The following is a 17,744-nucleotide window of genomic DNA, read 5'->3' as shown; positions in this document are numbered from 1 at the left end:
CAGAGACAACACAACCGCTGGAGTGCCCCGGCTGCCAACGCATGGCACCAGCCTTACAGTTGGTCTGGGCGTCATCCGACATTCCAGACCTGGGTAAGCTCTGTGTCAGGCACTTCAGGGTACGGTCTGTCCCCGGGTTGCTGTCCAAAGGGGTTTCACTGGCAACCGACACCGGTTGCGCAGGAACTTTCCCTGAGGGGACCAGTTGGACACATTCCCTATCTGGTCTATCCCCTCCCACTTTCCTGTCTACCCTGTACCTTAACCCTTCCCGCCAGGTCAAACTTCCTGCCCCAACCCTGTCAAGGCCGCTGCCAGAGTGGCGCCTCATGCCTTTCGGGGACGGGTCAGAGAGTTGAGCCACCCTAAACTCCTGCCTGTGGCCCTCAATCTCTCCTAAATTGGGACACTCTACAGGGGGATCTAGGTGGGGATTACTAGGGTCAGTCTGGTAGGGGTCAGTCATGGAAAAGTCAGTGTGGTTTCTCATACTCACCGCCGGAGTTGGCAAACCACTTGGGTCAGGAGCATCTTTGGGCACCCCCACAGGATCAAACGAGCTGGAACCGACATCCTCTGCGTTGCTAGGGGACGTAGGCATACCAGAGGCAAAAGGCATGCGGGGTCGATGTACTGATCTAGCCGCTGTGATCTTTTCCTCTGGGCTGGTTGATGCTGTGGTTGGCTGTGCTGGCAGTTGTCTAGCAGCTGTAGTCTTTTCCTCTGGGCTGGGCTGTGCTGGAGTAGCTGATGTCAACGGTGGTTTTGGAACTTGACTCCGGGGAATGGCGCCAACAAACATAGTGACGATCCCACCACCCAGATCATTTCCTAGGACCACATCAGTTGGGAGACCATCCATGACGGCAACTTCTCGCAACTCTGGTCCAGCTCCCCAGTCCAGGTAGACTCTTGCCATGGGAACCGCTTTTTCTGTTCCTTCTGCCAGGGTGACCGTGGCAGTGCGACCCTGCAATACTGCAGCAGGATCTATAAGGTGGGGGCTCACCACAGTGATTGAGGCCCCAGAGTCTCTTAGGCCTTCTCCCTGCAGGGGTCCCACGTGGACTGGCTGCAGGTGCCTCCACATGTTGTGTAGGGGCTGTTTGGCCATGCAGGTGACTCTCTCCGCAGAGTGCACCTGTCTCTTGCCACACTCCATCGGACTGACTGGAGGGGGAACAGTCTCTGTAGGCTCATCTCCTCTCGTCAAACAAGCGATACGGGCTCCAGCACTCGGATTTGGGGCACGAGTCTGGGGTGCTTGGGATGCAGGACAGTTCATCCTCAGATGTCCGATTTTCCCACAGCCGTAGCACTTCTTCTCCAGTCGTGGCACCGATGATCTCTGATCAGTTGCAGGGACGCTGCGGTGCGGTTGCTGGCCAAGAGCACCCGGGTTGGCAGATGCTTGTCTTTGGGGTTGATGAGCTGAAGAGGGTGGTCCCCTTGGTGGTACAGTCTGTTGGAGCTGGCTGCTGGCGGGGCGCTTCTGCCCCCGTGGCCGAATTGCCACATACTTGTCTGCTAATTGGGCAGCCATCTTTAAGCTGGGTGGCTCCCGATCTAGCACCCACTCCTTCACTTCTTGGGCGCACCGGCGGTAGAACTGCTCCCTGCAGATCAGGTCGATCAGTGCGTCCCATGTAGTGGCTTCCGAATCCTTCACCCACTTCACCACGTACTGCCGCAGCTGGGTGGCGAACTGCTCATGGGTGCTGCTAGGATTCTTGGGCAAGTCTCTGAATTTCTTCCTGTAAGACTCGGGAGTGATGAAGAATCGCTGGAGGAGGGCCTTCTCGACTTCGTCGTAGTTCCCACAGTCCTCCGTCGCCACTCCTCGATAGGCCTCCAAGGCCTCTCCATGCAGAGTGGGCACAAGGTGTCTCACCCACTCTGACTTGGGTAGATCGTGTAGTTTACAAGTCCTTTCAAAAACTTGCAAATGTCCATCAATGTCCCCATCACTGTCTGCAAACTTGGCAAACTGAAAACGTCCTGATCTGTGTACAACAGCTGACAACGGCTCCCGGGGTATCACGGCCTGTGGTGCCCGCTCATCACGCCACATCTGGATGATGATCAAGCGCTCTTGCTCCGTTGCCCTTTCCCCCAATTCCGCTAGCCGATCTGCTAGGGTATCCGGGCCGCCCCCCCTGGGACGTTGGGATCCTGGCCCTGCTAGGGATTGCTGGGAAACATTGCTGCTGTGAGAGAGGGCGGGGCTTGTGGTTCTCACCGGTTCCTTACGAAGGTCCACTGTTGGGCCGTCCTCTGCGATGCTGACGCCGTCAGTGCTTTCCACCTCCGCCCGATGAGACTCCTCCCAGCTCCTGAGCGCCGCCTGCATGACGCTCCTGGACGCGTTGGAAGGGATTTCCACACCCTTCCCCTGGCATACGATCTCCAGATCCTCCTTGGACATTCCGCTGAATTCCGCCATCTTGTGCGTTCTCCTGCGCTGCAGTTACTCCTCTCCTGAGTAACTCGGCTTCTCCAATCGGGTGATGAAAAGCCGCCTGGGATTATCCCACCACTATGCCACCAATTTCTGTGACAGGACGATACCGTACGGAAGCACTCGCCGCTTGCCGCGTCCCGTCGACTGCGCACAGAATGGAAGGTCAAGCCGCACGAGGCCTGACCACATAGGGGATTCCCGCTTACCGTCAGTAACCGCCTGTTACTGACTCCACCCACTGCGCTGTGGGCGGGTTCTCGCTGCCACCACCAAACTCCTAACCTGCCGTGGCGTTTGGAACCACGGTTCTGCTCTGTATGTGCCGACGCACTGCCTTACCACAGCTGTGTGGTGCTGACGAATCCCCACTAGCCACTTGCTAGGCCTCTACCGGTAGCTGGCGGAAGGCGGAGCTTGGAGACGTTAGGTGCTTCCCTGGACAGCCGGAGGACGGGGCTAGGTTTGGCCTAACCCTGTTGGTCACAAGATGAAGCAATCTTCTTGAGGCAATGATGTTTATTTGCTCAAATATAGTTCTAAAGAGAACTCTTCCCTATTGCTAGGGGCAACAGCATACAGCAAGATGTTCCAGCAGAATAAGATGGTATAACTACCACTCTGGAGGCACGCAGGTCTCCTTTTTATGTCAGTTTTCCACACAGTACCACAGGGGGGTAAGCCCTCCCTGTCTTCTCCAACCAATCAGGTTATTTTACAAAATACCAATAAATTACATTTTACAAGGATATAAGTGCAATAAAACAATATCCTCCTTCCTGTGACACAGACAACGTTTGGTATCAGATTAACATTCACTATTGATAAATTTATCACATATCTTCAAAATACAAATGTGTCTGGTCATTCCCATCTGCAGGCAATCTCAGTGTTTAAGATTACAACAGGAATGGCTACAATACAAACAAACGGTCTTCCTTCCTTTAACTTCCATTCAGGGATCGTATATCAAATCCAAGCCCATAAACCCAATGATTAGCATCTCTCTCTAAGGAACTTACACATCAAAAGGTATTGTCCTTCACACCTCACTGCTAGTACAGGGCCCTTAGCATGCCCCTTCCTATTTCCAGAGGATAAGAGATGCGTATTCAGACATCTATAGTAACTGCATTTTTCCTTTAAATATACACCAAGCCTGTCTTGAATATAAAATAGATACAGTTAAACATGTCTTCCTGCAATGGTGCACAGAGCACTACATATGACATGTTAAAAGTAAAACACATGATTCAACAAACTTTTAAACAGTCCGTAACATGGCGCCGGGCACGAGGGTTAACCCCTTCAGTGCCGCAGACGCCATTACACGTGTGGCTGGCTAGTCTCTCCGGCCACAGAGGGTCATAGGGGGAGGAGCCAGTGCACACCACCTGATCCTAAAGCTTTTACTTTTGTGCCCTGTCTCCTGCGGAGCCGCTATTCCCCATGGTCCTGACGGAGTCCCCAGCATCCACTTAGGACGTCAGAGAAAAATAAAATGAGGTGTGTGATGATGCGTGGGTTTCCCCCCGATGACAATTGATAATTCTAAAAAGTTATTGGCAGTATACCTTTTCCCGCCAGAGGTTAGGGTGCGTTGGGAAACACCCCCTACAGGGGATAAGGCGCTCACACGCTTGTAAGAACAAGGGCTCTACCCTCTCTTGAGATGGCCGCCCTTAAGGATCCTGCTGATAAAAAGCAGGAGGGTATCCTAAAATGTATTTACACACATACTGGTGTTATACTGCGACCAGCAATCGCCTCAGCCTGGATGTGCAGTGCTGGGTTGGCGTGGTCGGATTCCCTGACTGGAAATATTGATATCCTAGATAAGGACAGTATATTATTGCCTATAGAGCAATTAAAAGATGCATTTCTATATATGCATGATGCACAGCGGAATATTTGCCGACTGGCATCAAGTATAAGTGCGTTGTATTCTACCAGTAAAGTGGTCAGGGATTCCAAACGGCATTTGGAAGTATTGCCTTAAAAAAGGGGATGTACCCTAGGTCGCCTCTCAAAATAAGACGCCGTATTATCAGGCGCAGTCCTGGTTGGCAAGCGGACAAAAGGGTTCCTCTTTTCTGCTCGTGACAGAGGGAGAGAAAAATGGCTGCAGAGATCAGCCAGTTCCCAGGAACAGAAACCCTTTTCCGCCTCTGCCAAGCTCTCAGTATGACGCTAGGGCTTTACAAGTTCAGGCACGGTGGGGGCCCGTTCTCAGTGAATTTCAGTGCGCAGTGGGCTCACTCGCAAGTAGACCCCTGGATCCTTCAGGTAATATTTCAGGGGTACAAATTGGAATTCGAGACGTATTCCCCTCGCCGTTTCCAAAAGTCTGTTTTACCGACGTCTCCCGCTGACAGGGAGGCAGTTTTGGAAGCCATTCACAAGCTGTATTCCCAGCAGGTGATAATTAAGGTACCCCTCCTGCAACAGGGAACGGGGTATTATTCCACACTATTGTGGTACCGAAGCCAGACGGCTCGGTGAGACCGATTTTAAAATCTAAAATCTTTGAACACTTACATACAGAGGTTCAAATTCAAAATTGAGTCACTCAGAGCAGTGATTGCAAACCTGGAAGAAGGGGACTACATGATGTCTCGGGACATCAAGGATGCTTACCTTCATGTCAAAATTTACCCTTCTCACCAAGGGTATCTCAGGTTATGGTACAGAACTGTCACTATCAGTTCAGACGCTGCCGTAGGGATGGTCCACGGCACCCCGGGTCTTTACTGAGGTAATGACCGAAATGATGATATTCCTTCGAAGGAAGGGAATTGTAGTTATCCTTTACTTGGACGATTCCCTGATAAGGGTAAGATCCAGGGAACAGTTGGAGACCGGTGTAGCACTATCTCAGGTAGTGTTGCGGCAGCACGATTGGATTCTCAATATTCTAAAATCGCAGCTGGTTCCGACGACTTGTCTTCTGTTCCTAGGGATGATCCTGGACACAGTCCAGAAAGAAGGTGTTTCTCCCGGAGGAGAAAGCCAGGGAGTTATCCGAGCTAGTCAGGAACCTCCTAAAACCGAACCAAGTCTCAGTGCATCAATGCACAAGGGTTCTGGGTAAAAATGGTGGCTTCCTACGAAGCAATCCCATTCGGCAGATTCCACGCAAGACTTTCCAGTGGAACCTACTGGACAAATGGTCCGGGTCGCATCTTCAGATGCATCAGCGGATAACCCTGTCACCAAGGACAAGGGTGTCCCTCCTGTGGTGGTTGCAGAGTGCTCATCTTCTAGAGGGCCGCAGATTAGGCATTCAGGACTGGGTCCTGGTGACCACGGATGCCAGCCTGCGAGGCTGGGGAGCAGTCACACAGGGAAGGAATATCCAGGGCTTATGGTCAAGCCTGGAGACATCACTTCACATAATATCCTGAAGCTAAGGGACATTTACAATGCTCTAAGCTTAGCAAGACCTCTGCTTCAAGGTCAGCCGGTGTTGATCCAGTCGGACAACATCACGGCAGTCACCCACGTAAACAGACAGGGTGGCACAAGAAGCAGGAGGGCAATGGCAGAAGCTGCAAGGATTCTTCGCTGGGCGGAAAATCATGTGATAGCACTGTCAGCAGTATTCATTCCGGGAGTGGACAACTGGGAAGCAGACTTCCTCAGCACGACCTCCACCCGGGAGAGTGGGGACTTCACCCAGAAGTCTTCCACATGATTAAAAACTCGACAGGTATTGCGCCAGGTCCAGGGACCCTCAGGCAATAAGCTGTAGACGCTCTGGTAACACCGTGGGTGTACCAGTCAGGGTATGTGTTCCCTCCTCTGCCTCTCATACCCAAGGTACTGAGATTGATAAGATGGAGAGGAGTAAGCTCTATATTCGTGGTTCCGGATTGGCCAAGAAGAACTTGGTAACCGGAACTTCAAGAGATGCTCACGGAAGATCCGTGGCCTCTACCTCTAAGAAGGGACCTGCTCCAGCATGGACCCTGTCTGTTCCAAGACTTACCGCGGCTGCGTTTGACGGCATGGCGGTTGAACGCCGGATCCTGAAGGAAAAAATAAGAATTTACTTACCGATAATTCTATTTCTCGTAGTCCGTAGTGGATGCTGGGGACTCCGTCAGGACCATGGGGAATAGCGGGCTCCGCAGGAGACAGGGCACATCTAAAAAGCTTTTTAGGTCACATGGTGTGTACTGGCTCCTCCCCCCATGACCCTCCTCCAAGCCTCAGTTAGGTACTGTGCCCGGACGAGCGTACACAATAAGGAAGGATCTTGAATCCCGGGTAAGACTCATACCAGCCACACCAATCACACCGTACAACTTGTGATCTGAACCCAGTTAACAGTATGATAACAAAACGAAGTAGCCTCCGAAAAGATGGCTCACAACAATAGTAATAACCCGATTTTTGTAACAATAACTATGTACAAGCATTGCAGACAATCCGCACTTGGGATGGGCGCCCAGCATCCACTACGGACTACGAGAAATAGAATTATCGGTAAGTAAATTCTTATTTTCTCTAACGTCCTAGTGGATGCTGGGGACTCCGTCAGGACCATGGGGATTATACCAAAGCTCCCAAACGGGCGGGAGAGTGCGGATGACTCTGCAGCACCGAATGAGAGAACTCCAGGTCCTCCTTAGCCAGAGTATCAAAATTTGTAAAATTTTACAAACGTGTTCTCCCCTGACCACGTAGCTGCTCGGCAAAGTTGTAATGCCGAGACTCCTCGGGCAGCCGCCCAGGATGAGCCCACCTTCCTTGTGGAATGGGCATCTACATATTTCGTCTGTGGCAGGCCTGCCACAGAATGTGCAAGCTGAATTGTACTACAAATCCAGCGTGCAATAGACTGCTTAGAAGCATGAGCACCCAGCTTGTTGGGTGTATACAGTATAAACAGCAAGTCAGACTTTCTGACTCCAGCCGTCCTAACTATATATATATATATATATATATTTTTAGGGCCCTGACCACGTCTAGTAACTTGGAGTCCTCCAAGTCCCTAGTAGCCGCAGGCACCACAAGAGGTAGTTTCAGGTGAAAACGCTGACACCCCTTTATGAAGAAACTGGAGACGAGTCCCAGTTCTGTCCTGTTCAAATGGAAAATTTTAATATGGGCTTTTGTAAGACAAAGCCGCCCATTCTGACAATCGCCTGGCCGAGGCCAGGGCTAACAACATGGTCACTTCCCATGTGAGATATTTGTCAACAGCATGGTCACTTTCCATGTGAGATATTTTAAATCCACAGATTTGAGCGGTTCAAACCAATATGATTTTAAGAAATCCCAACACTATGTTGAGATCTCACAGTGCCCCTAGGGGCACAAAAAAGCTGTATATGCAATACATCCTTTACAATCTGGACTTCAGGAACTGAAGTCAATTCTTTCTGGAAGAAAATCTACAGGGCCGAAATTTAAATGTTAATGAACCCCAATTTGAGGTCCAAAACACTCCTGTTTTCAGGAAGTGTAGAAATCGACCTAGTTGAATTTCCGTCGTGGAGCCTTCCTGGCCTCACCCACGCAACATATTTTCACCACATGTGGTGATGACGTTGTGCGGTCACCTCCTTCCTGGCTTTGACCAAGGTAGGTATGACCTCTTATGGAATGCCTTTTCCCCTCAGGATCCGGCATTCAACCGCCATGCCGTCAAACGCAGCCGCGGTAAGTCTTGGAATAGACATGGTACTTGCTGAATCAAGTCCCTTCTTAGCTCCCCAGGCCCTTAGTCCTCTGTGAGCATTTCTTGAAGTTCCGGGTACCAAGTCCCTCTTGGCCAATCCGGAGCCACTAGTATAGTTCATACTCCTCTATGTCTTATAATTCTCAATACCCTGGTTATGAGAAACAGAGGAGGGAACACATACACAGACTGGTACACCCACGGTGTTACCAGAACATCCACAGCTATCGCCTGAAGGTCTCATGACCTGGCGGAATACCTGTCCCGTTTTTTGTTCGGGCGGGACGCCATCATGTCCACCTTTGGTCTTTGCCAACGGTCCACAATCATGTTGAAAAACTTCCCTATGAAGTTTCCACTCTCCCGGGTGGAGGTCATGCCTGCTGAGGAAGTCTGCTTCCCAGTCGTCCACTCCCGGAAAGAACACTGCTGACAGTGCTATCACATGATTTTCCGCCTAGCGAAAAATCCTTGCAGTTTTCACTGCCCTCCTGCTTCTTGTGCCGCCCTTCTGTTTACGTGGGCGACTGCCGTGATGTTATCCCACTGGATCAATACCGGCTGACCTTGAAGCAGAGGTCTAGCTAAGGTTAGAGCATTATAAATTTGCTCTAAGCTTATTTATGCGGAGAGAATTCTCCAGACTTAATCACACTTCCCTGGAAATTTTTTCCCTGTGTGACTGTTCCCCAGCCTCTCAGGCTGGCCTCCGTGGTCACCGGCATCCAATCCTGAATGCCGAATCTGCGGCCCTCTAGAAGATGAGCACTCTGTAATCACCACAGGAGAGACACCCTTTTCCTTGGATATAGGGTTATCCGCTGATGCATCTGAGGATGCGATCCGGACCATTTGTCCAGCAGATCCCACTGAAGAGTTCTTGCGGGAAATCTGCCGAATGGAATTGCTTCGTAATAAGCCACCATTTTTACCAGGACTCTTGTGCAATGATGCACTGACACTTTTCCTGGTTTTAGGAGGATCCCGATTAGCGCGGATAACTCCCTGGTTTTCTCCACTGGGAGAAACACGTTTTTCTGGACTGTGTCCAGAATCTTCCCTAGGAACAGTAGACGTGTCGTCGGAAAAAGCTGCGATTTTGGAATATTTAGAATCCACTCGTGCTGTCGTAGAACTACTTAAGATAGTGCTACTCCGACCTCCAACTGTTCTCTGGACCTTGCCCTTATCAGGAAAGCGTCCATGTTTCTTTTAAGAAAAATCCTCATTCCGGCCATTACCTTGGTAAAGACCCGGGGCGCCGTGGACAATCCAAACGGCAGCGTCTGAACTGATAGTGACAGTTCTGTACCAGGAACCTGAAGTACCCTTGGTGAGAAGGGCAAATTTGGACCTGTAGGTAAACGTCCCTGATATCCAGTGACATCATATCGTCCACTTCTTCCTGGTTCGCTATCACTGCTCCGAGTGACTCCATCTTGATTTGAACGCTTGTATGTAAGTGTTCAAATATTTCAGATCTCACCGAGCCGGTTGGCTTCAGTACCACAATATAGTGTGGAATACTACCCCCTTCCTTGTTGTAAGAAGGGTACTTTGATTATCACCTGCTGGGAATACAGCCTGTGAATTGTGTGAGGGGGAGACGTCTCGAATTTCCAATGTACACCTGGGATATTACATGTAGGATCCCGGAGTTCCCTTGCGAGTGTTGCTGAAACTCTTGAGATGACCCCCTACCGCACCTGAGTCCGCTTGTACGGCCCCAGCGTTATGCTGCGGACTTGGCAGAAGCCGTGAGGAGCTTCTGTTCCTGGGAATGAGCTGCTTGCTGCAGTCTTCTTCCCTTTCCTCTCCCCCTGGGCAGATATGACTGGCCTTCGCCCGCCTGCCCGTATGGGGACGAAAGGACTGAGACTGAAAAGACTGTGTCCTTTTCTGCCAATATGTGACTCGGGGTAACAAAAGGTGGATTTTTCAGCTGTTGCCATGGCCACCAGGTCCAATGGACCGCCCCTTTATACGGCAATACTTCCATATGCCGTCTGGAATCTGCCTCACCTGACCACTGTCGTGTCTTCGTCTGGCAGATATGTACATCACATTTACTCTTGATGCCAGAATGCAAATATGCCTCTGCGCATCACACATATATAGAAATGCATCCTTAAAATGCTCTATAGACAATAAAATCCTGTCCCTGTCAAGGGTATCAAAATTTTCAGTCAGGAAATCCGACCAAGCCCCCTCAGCGCTGCACATCCAGGCTGAGGCGATTGCTGGTCGTAGTATAACACCAGTATGTGTGTATATACTGTTATGATATTTTCCAGCTTCCTATCAGCTGGCTCCTTGAGGGCGGCCGTATCTGGAAACGGTAACGCCATGTTTTTTATAAGCGTGTGAGCGCCTTGTCCACCCTAAGGTGTGTTTTCCAACTCGCCCTTACTACTGGCGGGAAAAAGGGTATACCGCCCATAACTTTCTGTCGGAGGAACCCCACGTATCATCACACACTTCATTTAATTTATCTGATTCAGGCAAAACTACAAGTAGTTTATTCCCACCCTACAAAATACCCTTATTTGTGGTACTTGTGGTATCAGAAATACGTAACACCTCCTTCATTGCCCTTAACATGTAACTTGTGGCCCTAAAGGAAAAATACGTTTGTTTCTTCACCGTCGACACTGGGGTCAGTGTCCGTGTCAGTGTCTGTCGACCGACTGAGGTAAATGGGCGTTTTTACAAGCCCCTGACGGTGTCTGAGACGCCTGGACCGATACTAATTTGTCCGCCGGCTGTCTCATGTCGTCAACCGGCTTGCAGCGTGTTGACATTATCACGTAATTCCATAAGTAAGCCATCCATTCTGGTGTCGACTCCCTAGAGAGTGACATCACCATTACAGGCAATTTTCTCCGTCTCCTCACCAACATTTTCCTCATACATGTCGACACACACGTACCGACCTACAGCACACACATACAGGGAATGCTCTGATAGAGGACAGGACCCACTAGCCCTTTGGGGAGACAGAGGGAGAGTTTGCCAGCACACACCAAAAGCGCCATAATGTATATAACAACCCTAGAAGGTGTTGTTTCTATATATGGGCTCTTAATATATAATTATATCGCCAATTTATGCCCCCCTTCTCTTTAACCCTGTTTCTGTAGTGCAGGGGAGAGTGGGAGCCTTCCTCACCAGCGGAGCTGGTCAGGAAAATGGCGCTGAGTGCTGAGGAGAATAAGCTCCGCCCCTTTCACGGCGGGCTTTTCTCCCGGTTATTAGGAAAACTGGCCTGGGTTAAATACATACATATAGCCTTAATGGCTATATGTGATGTATTTATTTGCCAAATAGGTATTTATATTGCTGCCCAGGGCGCCCCCAGCAGCGCCCTGCACCCTCCGTGACCGTGTCAGTGAGCCGTGTAGCAACAATGGCGCACAGCTGCAGTGCTGTGCGCTACCTCTCTGAAGACTGTGAAGTCTTCTGCCGCCTGTTTCCGGACCTCCGTTCCGCCGTCTTTCTTCAGCGTCTGTAAGGGGGATCGGCGGCGCGGCTCCGGGACGAACCCCAGGCTGACCTGTGTTCCGACTCCCTCTGGAGCTCAGTGTCCAGTAGCCTAAAACTTCAATCCTCCTGCACGCAGGTGAGTTGCAAGTCTCTCCCCTAAGTCCCTCGTTGCAGTGATCCTGTCGCCAGCAGGAATCACTGATTAGAAACCTAAAAAAAAACTTTACTAAACAGCTCCTTAAGAGAGCCATCCAGTTTGCACCCTTCTCGGACGGGCACAAAAACCTAACTGAGGCTTGGAGGAGGGTCATGGGGGGAGGAGCCAGTACACACCATGTGACCTAAAAAGCTTTTTAGATGTGCCCTGTCTCCTGCGGATGTGCCCTGTCTCCTGACGGAGTCCCCAGCATCCACTAGGACGTTAGAGAAAAAGGCATTCCAGATGAAGTCATCCCTATCCTGATCAAAGCCAGGAAGGATGTAACAGCAAAAACATTATCACCGCAATTGGCGAAAATATGTTGCGTGGTGCGAGGCCAGTAAGGCCCGACGTAGGAAATTCAACTGGGTCGATTCCTACATTTCCTGCAAACAGGAGTGTCTATGGGCCTGAAATTGGGGTCCATTAAGGTTCAAATTTCGGCCCTGTCAATTTTCTTCCAAAAAAGAACTAGCTTCAGTCCCTGAAGTTCAGACGTTTGTAAAAGGGGTACTGCATATACAGCCTCCTTTTGTGCCTCCAGTGGCACTTTGGGATCTCAATGTAGTTTTGGGTTCCAAAAGTCACATTGGTTTGAACCACTTAAATATGTGGAGTTAAAATATCTCACATGAAAAGTGGTCATGCTGTTGGCCCTGGCCTGGGCCAGGCGCGTGTCAGAATGGGCGGCTTTATCCTGAAAAAAAGCCCTTATCTGATTTTCCATTCGGACAGGGCGGAATTGAGGACTCGTCCTCAATTTCTCCCCAAGGTGGTTTCAGCGTTTCACCTGAACCAACCTATTGGTGGTGCCTGCGGCTACTAGGGACTTGGAGGCCTCCAAGTTGCTAGACGTTGTCAGTGCCCTGAAAATATATGTTTCCAGGACGGCTGGAGTCAGGAAATCTGACTCGCTGTTTATCCTGTATGCACCCAACAAGCTGGGTGCTCCTGCTTCTAAGCAGACTATTGCTCATTGGATTTGTAGTACAATTCAGCTTGCACATTATGTGGCAGGCCTGCCACAGCCAAAAATCTGTAAATGCCCACTCCACAAGGAAGGTGGGCTCATCTTGGGCGGCTGCCCGAGGGGTCTCGGCTTTACAACTTTGCCGAGCAGCTACTTGGTCAGGAGCAAATACGTTTGTAAAATTCTACAAAATTGATATCCTGGCTGAGGAGGACCTGGAGTTCTCTCATTTGGTGCTGCAGAGTCATCCGCACTCTCCCGCCCGTTTGGGAGCTTTGGTATAATCCCCATGGTCCTTACGGAGTCCCCAGCATCCACTTAGGACGTTAGAGAAAATAAGAATTTACTTACCGATAATTCTATTTCTCATAGTCCGTAGTGGATGCTGGGCGCCCATCCCAAGTGCGGATTGTCTGCAATACTTGTACATAGTTATTGTTACAAAAATCGGGTTATTATTGTTGTGAGCCATCTTTCAGAGGCTCCTCTGTTATCATGCTGTTAACTGGGTTCAGATCACAGGTTATACGGTGTGATTGGTGTGGCTGGTATGAGTCTTACCCGGGATTCAAAATCCTTCCTTATTGTGTACGCTCGTCCGGGCACAGTATCCTAACTGAGGCTTGGAGGAGGGTCATAGGGGGAGGAGCCAGTGCACACCAGATAGTCCTAAAGCTTTCTTTAGATGTGCCCAGTCTCCTGCGGAGCCGCTATTCCCCATGGTCCTTACGGAGTCCCCAGCATCCACTACGGACTATGAGAAATAGAATTATCGGTAAGTAAATTCTTATTATCACAAATCTGCTGCAAACGTTATTGCTTTTCATTTAGAGCTCTCTGTTCTTACTTCCAGTTAAGCAGCCTGTTGTGGTTTTAACAAAGCAGAAAGTAAAAGTGTTTTTGAGGTATTTTGCTATTAAAAAACATTGCCCTTTTAACTAATGAACTTAAATACACTGGGAAGGGATGGTTTCTAAAAGTCTCCGCTCAGTAAATAAACAGTCTCTGTTTGGCTGTTTTAGCAGGGCACCTTACCCTGCACGATGTTTAAAGGGCAAAATGTGCTCTTCACTCTTAGCAGTGACCTGCTAAAACAGCCTGGCGCACCGTGAATAGATGTCGTGCATGGCACATACTCACACTAATGATTCAGCACGGCTGAGGCATGCCCCTAGTAGTGACGCAGAGGTGGCTGCATCGCCACCAATGTTGACACCAGCAGGGCCGCGCCCCTTCCCCGGACGGCCATGCCCCATTTTTGATCGCAAAATACTGCCCCTTTACCTTTGCGCCCTGCCCTGCTGGGTTCCTGGTGGGAACACGATCTGGTCGCACATGCTTCAATATCACCAGTAATTGGACCAATATCAGAGGGCATGGCCCCAATACTAGAGTGAAACCCGATGAAAACCCAAATGAAATAATAGGAATATATATATATATATATATATATATATATATATATATATATATCTTTCCTGCAGACACGCTAGAAAGCCCCTCTTGGCACACCAGGTCATGTAAGAATCTTCTAGCATCGGGTGTCTTTTTTTTGTGCAAATTAATGCGTCTTAGTCACAATGCAATGTGATTAGATCGCTCCATGAGACGGTGCTGAATAATTTGATACATGATACTTGAATATCTGTGTGTGACTGAGTCTCTGAATCTGTATACGATGTGCTACAATGCAGCAGCTGCAGCTCTTCTGCTCCATATGCAGACTCAATGACACACAATATATACAAGTGTTATATGTACAAGTGTCACATACATCAGCACAGTCTCCTTGTGTATCCTAGCTGCATCACACTGTGGCAAAGACACATTTTCATGTACTTTTGTTAAGCCAGGAGTGCCGCACGGGAGGGAGGGAGGGAGGGAGGGAGGGAGGAAGGAAGGAAGGAAGGGAAAGGAAGGAAGGAAGGGAAAGGAAGGAAGGAAGGGAAAGGAAGGAAGGGAGGGAAAGGAAGGGAGGGAAAGGAAGGAAGGGAGGAAGGAAGGAAGGGAGGAAGGAAGGGAGGAAGGAAGGAAGGAAGGAAGGAAGGAAGGAAGGAAGGAAGGAAGGAAGGAAGGAAGGAAGGAAGGAAGGAAGGAAGGAAGGAAGGAAGGAAGGAAGGAAGGAAAAGGAAGGAAGGGAGGGAAAGGAGGGAAAGGAAGGAAGGAAGGAAGGAAGGAAGGAAGGAAGGAAGGAAGGAAGGAAGGAAGGAAGGAAGGAAGGAAGGAAGGAAGGAAGGAAGGAAGGAAGGAAGGAAGGAAGGAAGGAAGGAAGGAAGGAAGGAAGGAAGGAAGGAACGGACGATCTTTATAGTGAACTACTCATGTTTGTATTAGGCCAGGAAGCCTTTTTTCCTTTCCCTTGTGAGCATAAAAGAAACTATATGTTCATTTAAACAAACCAACAGACAACCTCAGACAGGAAACTGTGCACTGTATACTATGCACCACAAGCAATAAATCCGTGAAGGGGTATTCACTAAACCTTACCGTACTGTCTGACAGCATTTGAGATACTTTGCACTATCTATAAAACAACAACAAATATAAAGATAACTGGGGGACTACGTACCTGTACCAGACGTACTGCAGCATATACAGCGCAGGACCTGCAGTGAGACATTAATATTAGACAACTGCTACCCCACAGTGTGTATGTAACAGGTACCCTACAACAGTGATAGAGCCCAAGACAGACGATCTAGAATCTGCAGTATGACAATCTAGAATCAGAGTTGTTCTATATCCCATGGACGCCCAAAGGCAGTGCCCCACACTTCCTTCCAGTTACCCCCCTTAATAGATGTTCACTCTTTCCCACCCCACTTGCTTTGTGGTGGGCGCATGTTCTTATCTTGAGAGTGCAGTGCCAGCCCATGATATTGCAGCCCAGCACCGCATTCCCAGTCTATTGACAACATGCAGTGGCAGCAGCCGGTAGCTTCACCTCTTCAAGTCAGTGGCCGGTACATACAGTAGTGTAGGGGTGTCTCTCACTACACCCTGGCACCTAGAATATTGTAGGTAAACAGAGTAACGTTTTGGGATTCCATCTGCATTCTATTCCTATAGAGCTACATCTCCCATTATCCCTAAGCCAGATGCTAAGTAAATAGCAAGGACTGGAGATGTAGTACAGCAAGATGCAGATGTGGTGCTGAACGTACAGGTGTGCACAGTGATATTATAAAGCAGGGATTATAGCCAGCCCCACGGGAGGACAATGTAAACGCTCTATGTACCTGTGATCGCTTTAGTGAGGACAAATGATGCTCCATGTTCCCGGCTACCTCGAGGCTGCAAATAAAACAGGACAATTTACAAAGTTGTAAATCTTCTATACAACACTAGAAGCAGTTCTATATTTCTACCTCTGCCTTATACTCATACAAGATTTGTTATGGATAAAGGTTTTACAGACTGTATACATTATTCTGGGGGCAAGGCGCCCACATAGTTTACCAGACAAATCTCGATAGGGGATGCAGTCCCAATTTGACCAGTATGCATGCGTATGCCACAGCTGGAACCCTTGTATGTCTACAAACTTCCCCATTAATATAAGTAGCATTAATTTTACAGGGTGCCACAGATTTCTGCAGCACAGTACATAGAAAAGGTACAAAACAGGGTAGACAAGGCAACAAAGTAAAAAGCTGGGTATACACTGAGCGACGTGTCCCCAACCGATATGTTGGCCTAACAGGCAGCAGGGCGGACCAGGTGACGTCACTAGCGATCGCAGGCACCTGCATATTGGGCTTACACACTGAGCGATACGCCGTTCTGATTCAGCCGGAAATAACTTATCGGGTCAATATTGCTCCAGTGTTTACCCCGCTTAACAAAGTTTACATAAAATAACATACTTACATAAATACAAGTGTAGTCATATCTGTGGGGTATACATGTATGGAGTCACGGGGAGGGATGAAACAGGAGTAGGGAGGGCCCTGCTTGCAAGAGATTACATTCTAAAAGGGTGGGTGCTGCCAGTAGTGGGGCTAAAGGGGAGAAACAAGGGGGGTTAGGAATGAGGGGAAGAAAGACCCAATCAGGCAGATCCTGTACACTAGGGAGAATATCCTATCACATCCAGACTAGCTACATACTGTAAGCACACATTTCCTCTCTACACATGATGGGCTTTTCAGCCTTGCTGCAGGCAGATGTAAGAGAAAGTACACATCAGGACATCATCAACCCTCTAGTCATAAGTACTGGAAGGGGCATGCAGCCGTCTACTCGAAAAGATGGCAGTTTCCCACTTTTTTAGGTTGAATCATGATTCGACCTATTCAACGGTCCTGCCGTTTTTTCCGACTTGTCGGAAAACACGTGGATCCGTGGATTAGCCGCTGATCTACGCGTTTTGTCGTATTTGTGGCCAAATCCGATAGGTTTTAGTCCCGTTTTTGACAATGTCAGTCCGACTTTAAAAAAAGTCGGATTGGCATTGTCGAAAATAGGATTTTAATTACCTAACGGTAAATCCTTTTCTCGTAGTCCGTAGAGGATGCTGGGGTCTACATTAGTACCATGGGGTATAGACAAGTCCACTAGAAGCCATTGGCACTTTAAGAGTTTGAGAGTGTGGGCTGGCTCCTCCCTCTATGTCCCTCCTACCAGACTCAGTCTAGAAACTGTGCCCGAGGAGACGGACATCTTCGAGAGAAGGATTTTACACAGATAGTGGCGAGATTCATACCAGCTCACACATACAAGGTAAACCAAGCTAACTAGCTTGAACTCAGCAACAACTGAAAAACATTACTTAACCAAGTAACAAGGCAGTACTTAAGTAAGAACAAAGTCGTACTGAACCAGATAACCACTGCAGGGTAACGAAGCGCTGGGCGGGCGCCCAGCATCCTCTATGGACTATGAGAAAAGGATTTACCGGTAGGTAATTAAAATCCTATTTTCTCTTGCGTCCTAGAGGATGCTGGGG

The 17,744-nt window shown here is 49.1% G+C and overlaps 1 protein-coding gene across 3 annotated transcripts in view; it reads right to left on the bottom strand.

The window, feature by feature from the left end:
* Positions 1–17,744, bottom strand: part of NBAS (NBAS subunit of NRZ tethering complex) — a 1,316,984-nt gene that overhangs the window by 1,272,141 nt on the left and 27,099 nt on the right. For all 3 annotated transcript variants that reach the window (XM_063915380.1, XM_063915382.1, XM_063915381.1), the window contains exons 2-3: positions 16,036–16,090; positions 15,366–15,402 (exon numbers count right to left, since the gene is read on the bottom strand). In XM_063915380.1, coding sequence (XP_063771450.1) covers positions 15,366–15,402; positions 16,036–16,090 — 92 coding nt within the window. The remainder of the gene's footprint in view (positions 1–15,365; positions 15,403–16,035; positions 16,091–17,744) is intronic.

The sequence above is a fragment of the Pseudophryne corroboree genome, chromosome 4, assembly GCF_028390025.1.
Source record: "Pseudophryne corroboree isolate aPseCor3 chromosome 4, aPseCor3.hap2, whole genome shotgun sequence".
Lineage (NCBI taxonomy): Eukaryota > Metazoa > Chordata > Amphibia > Anura > Myobatrachidae > Pseudophryne > Pseudophryne corroboree.
The sequence above is the reverse complement of the archived record's forward strand: the minus strand, read 5'-3'. Positions and strand labels throughout refer to the sequence as shown.